This window comes from Physcomitrium patens, chromosome 22, assembly GCF_059467195.1.
Source record: "Physcomitrium patens ecotype Gransden chromosome 22, ASM5946719v1, whole genome shotgun sequence".
NCBI lineage: Eukaryota > Viridiplantae > Streptophyta > Bryopsida > Funariales > Funariaceae > Physcomitrium > Physcomitrium patens.
Window position 1 is genome coordinate 10,827,334 of NC_143431.1, and position 6,340 is coordinate 10,833,673.

Here is a 6,340-nt window from a genome sequence, read left to right on the forward strand (position 1 = left end):
GTTATTTAGTTGGTTGGTTGGTTGGATGGTTTGCCGGAGCAGGCTGCAAGGGGCTGGTGAGAAACGGTGGTGGGTGCCCTCCCCTTCCCTCCCCTCCCTGCAATTTTCCCTTGTCAGGGATTCAACTGACTTATTAAAATTAATGACGCAAGTTAAGCACCTGAGTTAAGGTTCGTCAGACTGCTCCGAATGCCAGGCATCACGGAGCGAACTGGGCTTTTTATGGCATGCGACGAGAGGAACACACTCAGGATAATGTCGTATGAAAAGTCCAGTGGCGACGACTGACGAGTGATGATGAGGCGGACCTCCTCCTTACAGGTGATCAACCCTCCCAGAGGTCATCAGTTGGGTGGCAGGCAGACAGGGCTGCAGATGTTGAAGCTGAAATCGAACTTGATCAGAGGGTCACTGAGAGGGACAAAACGAGAGTAAGATTGATAGAGTGAGGGGGTGACTGTGTACGAGCGAGAAAGAGAGAGGGAGAGAGAGAGAGAGAGACTGACAGAGGGACTCACACACAGAATTGCTTCAAGTGATCAGTGCTGAGTGATGAACTACACAAGGGAGATAGTGTGCATGAAATGAGTTCACCTGTCAAATCGTAAACGTCCTCACTCTCACTGTTCGTCTAATCGCGTCCATAATTGACAATTCTCTCTCTTGTCCGTCATCCGCAGTGTGTGAGAGAGTTTGTGTGAGTGGTGCTGGAGTGTATGTCTTCTTGACATCGCTCTTAGTGGTGAGGTCCTCGCGTCCGCTATACCGCAGTCTTAAGACTTTCCCCTCCCGTGTCATGTGTGCGTTGTGTCTTGCCTTTTAATTCTCCTGGTGACCCGAAGAACGTCCACTACCTGCACCTCTTGGAACTTCCCTTTTGGCGTTACTGCTCGCCTTTACAATTGGCGAGGAAGAAAATGCTAAGATCGAGCTCATTCATACGCTCCTATCTGGTCCTCACTCCTTTTGCGTCTTGCTAGTCCTTCACCCATTACGAGACTTTGGATGCTCGTTGTGATTGGGGAGATTGTTCGAAGAAAGGTACCTTTGTGACGCCGGTCGTATCCTGTCGTCTTCACCTCGGGTAGTATTCAAAGGACAACGCGGTTGTTTGGGAGAAGAAGCTATATGCTGGAGATAGGCAGTGAACAAGTGTGTGTGTGTTCTTTTATTATTATATTATTATTATTATTTTTGAATCCTGCCTGCGAAGAGAGACGTGACGGAGTAATTGCCATCGGGGGCTCGTAGAATTCACCCGGATTGTAGCTATTTGGCGTCAGCACAGGGGGGTGTGGAAATTGGCATTACGCTCAATGGCAGTGCAATCACAATACCCGGCCAACGTTATTCTCACAGATGACGGAACCAACAGGTCTTGATCGTCTCCTTGGATTTGCACCCGGACGAATGTGCGTTTCTCATTTGTTCGACTTCTTCTGGATTTGGATAGTTTGTGCAATGATCTGAAGAGCCTTCTCTCTCTCTCTCTCTCTCTCCCTCTCTCTCCGTGGTCGACACGATGGGCTGTCAAGCTGATTTGTGCGCTTAATTGGATCAGGACCCGGACTGTGGCTGGAGATGAAGACCACCGTAGCTTCTTGACGGCCGGTGGTATTAATCAGAATTCTTTCAACCTTGGGAAGTTCCAGACTCCGTCGACCGTGATGATCGGATCCAATCAGTTTCGTCAATTCAATCAACGTGAGTCCCCGGACAACTACATCTCTGAATTTGTTAATGGAGAAACGTGTTGCGCTTTCATGCCTCGATCTCTTTCAATTCCTTGATGAAATGCTGACCCCCCCCCCTCCTCTCATTGTTCGCGAATCGGGGCTGATGAATTGATTTGTTTTGTTCTCTTGCTTTTACAGTTGTAGGCGTGCATCAGGGTTACGCGCCACAGGTTGATGCCTCCCATCTGAATGGTGCCGAGAAGGAAATCGCCGCTAGCAATCTTCTTGGATCAAGGAAAAGAGCACGAGAAACAGAGGAGCTCCGAAGCCAATGGCTGCAGCAACGGCAGCTTCTGATGAACAGCGTGTCCGATTTCCATCAGAATACTGGTCCTGGATCTGTGGTGAACCCACAATCAACAGGTGTTTCGACGGGATTGCGTCTCACCTTTGAGGATGACCGGCTACGCTCTAGCTCCCCCGTCTCTACCAGCGGACGAGTTGAGGCTACCAAGAATTCTGTCTCAAGCATGACCGAGAGTTTTGGCACGCATTTGCAGCAAGAAAGAAATGAGATTGATCACCTTCTGAAAATTCAGGTACCTTGTGAAAACCATGCCCTGCTATCGGTTTCATGGGGATGCCATTGCCGAGTGGATTGATCTACCTTTAGATTATCAGACCCATTGTCCGAAGAACTCTTGAAATGCCAAGTTAGGTTTTTGTACATCTTTCAGTTCCGATTAGGACAACAACCCGATTACGAAATTCGAACTCTGGTTTTTTAACAAAATTTATCTTTGCAGAGTGAGCAACTGAAGGCCTTTCTCGAAGAGAAGAGGCAACGTCACTCACGCCAACTTGTAGCTGCAGTGGAGGAAAGATATTCACGCAGGCTACGCGAAAAGGATCTGGAAGTAGAGAAAGTGAAGCGCCAGAACCAAGAATTGATGGAGCGTTTCACACAGCTCAACGCTGAATCGCATCACTGGCAAAACAAGCTTCGCACAACGGAGGCCATGATGACCGTCCTTAAATCCAATTTGCACCAGACCCAGCAGCAGCAGCAGGGCTACCCGCTGAGCAGGGAGCAAAGCAAGGAAGGGTGCGGTGATAGCGAGGCGGATGACTGCGCGTCCTCATACGTGGATGACCGCAACGACGCCCACACTCGCACCTTCAATGAAAACAAGGAGCTCCGGGAGCAGCGCACTTGCAGGGTGTGCCGATGCAATGACGTCTCTGTGCTGCTCTTGCCCTGCCGGCACCTGTGTCTGTGCCAAGACTGCGAAGGCCAGCTTCACGCTTGCCCTCTTTGCCGAACTCCCAAGAACGCCAGCGTGCAAGTGTACATGTCCTGAATCGGAACCAATCCTTTCTTAACCCTAGGAATCCAATCGTGGGGCTGATAGGGCACCAACATATATAGAGCAATTATATGAATCATACAGCAGTCCACAGATGAGTGTCTACATACAATCAACAGATGTTTAGTCGATCACCATGTCGGATGGTCGATTTAGAGTTATCACCACTCATTTTTCTCTTAAGAGAAAGGGCAAATGTGGATAGATAGGATAAGGTTTATTCAATTTGCATGCGCCACTGCTGTGGGTGCGTGTCAAGGTTTTGCAGTGTGCCATTTACTTGTTAGTGCGACCAACCTCCGTTTACGATGTACATGCTCCCCAATTTTTTGCAGTTCTAGAAGGTTTATCACATTTTAGTGATCCATTATCTCACTGTTGGTGCCTCAAAGTTGATCGATTATATTGCCAATTGATCGACTCCATTGAGTCCATCGCCCGACACAGGACTGATATGCCCTTCTTCATCTGGAAAACACAGCCCTTGGTTGTTGTGTCGTGTGGCCTTGGCATTGTGTGTTCTGTGGCCATGTTTGCGGCAACTGCGTTCTTCGCATGAATGCTCAGCAGCATCAGCGTAGGATATACCAATTGGAGTGATGCTATGAAGAGGCATTGCAAAAAGGTGATGATACTGAAGTAGGTGTGTATTGAACAAGCTATCTTGCCGTCCATCAGGGGGTAGGAGCGCAATGCTTTTTGTGTCTCTTGTACTGTGTGAGAGCAATGACCTACTACGAAGTGCACATATGGTGCATTGTGGTGAGTTAGTGTTGGCCCTTCTCATTATAACCCACATCAGTCTTTCAGGTGATGTATCACGGCACGCTTCACATGGACATTGGGAGCGCCTTCACAATCATCACTGGTTTCACCACCACTTTACTGGAGCATGGTTGTTGATCGATGTCCATTCAACTAGTACCTCGATAAGCGTGTGGCATTTGTGGTCTTACAAACTTACATGTCCGTTGTCACGTCCTCACAATTCACCGTAGCGCCAGCTTTAATCTACCGACAGCAGTTTGTACTCTGATTGCAACATTCAACTCGTCAAACAGTGCAGTGCAGACCCATTGCATATCAAGAGGCGTCGTCAAAGGCATGGGCAACTCTATCTCCCCGGAAGTTACTGCGAGTGGGTCAAGGAAGGAAGGGCCAAACTGTGTGCATGTCCTCTCTCTCCTTTCTGGTCCGCAGTACTACGCATGACGAGCTCCTGCCACCAGATCACACTCCGGATTCTCATCAGCTCTAGTCACGGCATAGGTCAGAACCTGACGGTGGTCAGGACAGCGACTTTCAGATTTCAGCGAGCCTCCATGAGTGAGGTCCCTGCAACCGTAACTTCTTGTGATTAGCCTCAGATTGGACTCCAGGAGTTTATGGGGGAGTGCCAAGGATTGTGCTCGCGACGCAGGCTGATTGAAAGAGTGTCTGAAAGGGGCTGGGCTGTATGTACCCTGATCGATTCGAGACCCTCCTCCGCCGCACGAGGTCACACCTCCTCCCCGGCAGGCTCTTCATGTACAATCATTCACGGACCGGCCAGTAAGGAATCCAATTATTGTACACGCTGCGTAAGAAGACTGATGCGAACAACTTAATGGCCTTGTCCGATAGCATGGTGTGCACACTGGTATGTCCTCATCTGGGTGCTCACCTGAACCACCAATTGCCGTGGTACTCCCCTCTACAAATTGTGAGGCGATGTCTTCCTACTTGCCATGTGCGGCAGACTGATAGTGATGAATTCAAGTCTGCCTGATGATCGGAAGTTGTGAAGTCATGGGGTGCAGGACTGTCTGTGGCACGTTGCCTCGCCTGCAAGATACGCTTGGGCTACAAGCTGCATGCTGCTCAGATCGATTCAGCATTCCCACATCGGACTTGCAGATGCTCCTAAGTTTGCGCTCTTGTGCAATACCCTGCCTGCGAACTTTAAAAAACAAAAATCAAGGTGCTGCATGTTTGAAGGTGTACGACCTCACAGAACCCGGACGAAAAAACAACGTGAACCAGTCATCTGTAATTATTCCCCTGCTACACACATTATTGGCATGCCCCTTGATCAGAATCTAATTAACTTATTAGTCTTTGAAGATTTGTACGATTGTCAGGTTTCGCTATTGAATTCAACACTGCTACAGACCCTGTATCTGGAGAGATTTCTTGTGTGCTCAGATTCTTCGTCGACGAAGAGTGAGGTGTGATGCACTGCTGGGACTCGCCGTCTGATGCAAGTTACTGCCCCTCCTGAGTCCCCTGCACTCGGTTTTGAAAATTAAAAAACTAAATTGCATAAGAATACAAAGTAAAATACCAAAAAAACAAAAACAAAAACAAACAAACAGAAAGGTAAAAGATACTCCACCTCGTTCATGTTGTGAGTTGATCCTTCCCATCACAGGATCCGCAGCCGAGATCCACCACCCACGTCCATTTACTACATATAGAACAAACGTGCTGTAAAGGGTTCCCGAATCCGACTGGAGACCCAAACCATAAGTGAAACTGCCTCACTTAAGAACATAGGTTAAGGATTTGTCTGATTTCGTCGTTTGTTTTCCACTTCTAGTCTTTGGACTACCCCAACGAAGCGAAGGATATCAGTGTGGAAACATTCTCCAGATTTCTTATGGACAAAATTCGAACACATCAGCAGCATCATCATTATCCACTACTACCGAAAAACAAATCTTCAGTCTCCTCAACAAAGCCTTCGTTCACACTCATGGTTTCAACCCCATCCAGGTGGGTCCTGGGATTCGCGCAGGTTTGAATTTCAAAACCAGTGATTCTGCTTGCTCACGCATTGGGTGTATGTAGCCCCCTTTTTTTTCTTTTTTCTTTTTTCTAGTGTGGACAAAAACTTGGACCTTGTGTAACTTGAAGGGAGTGTGGGCTTCGGTGCCCGCGGTTGAGTCAAACCCCGTCCTATAAGTCCACTGCCGTCGTTTTCGAAAATCCTAAATCTCGGCTGACTTTCGTAGCACTTGTATGATGATGGCGACCAGCATTTAGGGCTGTAGTTGGGGATCGAACCCACGTCGGCACATGCGGGAATCCGAAAGGACTTCCCCTGGGAGTTGGCTGGTCCCATGGATAGATGAACGTCTTTATGTATGTATGGATGAATGGGATTGTGTGGATGAACATTTGTAGGCTGTTTTAAAGTAAAACAGTATTGTACTTCAGTACATTAATATTTGCTTGTATTTCGAAGTCAGGCGTTGATTAATCTTTTTCTCTGGCATGGTAAAATATGATAACATTAACTTTTTTTAATACTTTTTA

General features: G+C 47.8%; 1 protein-coding gene and 1 long non-coding RNA gene across 6 annotated transcripts; one reads left to right on the forward strand and one right to left on the reverse strand.

Moving 5' to 3' along the window:
- Nucleotides 1–359: 359 nt before the first annotated feature.
- On the forward strand, nt 360–3,418 carry LOC112275141 (putative BOI-related E3 ubiquitin-protein ligase 2). 2 transcript variants are annotated; one of them, XM_024505214.3, is made up of 4 exons: nt 360–1,412; nt 1,562–1,704; nt 1,875–2,275; nt 2,483–3,418. In XM_024505214.3, the coding sequence occupies exons 1-4, from the start codon at nt 1,360–1,362 to the stop codon at nt 3,035–3,037; spliced, it is 1,152 nt and encodes a 383-aa protein (XP_024360982.1). In that variant the 5' UTR covers nt 360–1,359; the 3' UTR covers nt 3,038–3,418. The 2 variants fall into 2 exon arrangements, with proteins under 2 accessions (XP_024360982.1, XP_024360979.1); XM_024505211.3 differs by having other exon boundaries at nt 360–1,375.
- A 506-nt stretch (nt 3,419–3,924) lies between these two features.
- On the reverse strand, nt 3,925–5,740 carry LOC149986646 (uncharacterized). 4 transcript variants are annotated; one of them, XR_016499936.1, is made up of 4 exons: nt 5,418–5,740; nt 5,196–5,308; nt 4,707–4,982; nt 3,925–4,564 (listed from the first exon to the last, which is right to left on the reverse strand). It is a non-coding gene; the product is annotated as an uncharacterized LOC149986646 (long non-coding RNA). The 4 variants fall into 4 exon arrangements; XR_016499938.1 differs by having other exon boundaries at nt 4,707–4,975; nt 5,418–5,732; XR_016499935.1 differs by having other exon boundaries at nt 3,925–4,982.
- Nucleotides 5,741–6,340: the final 600 nt, after the last annotated feature.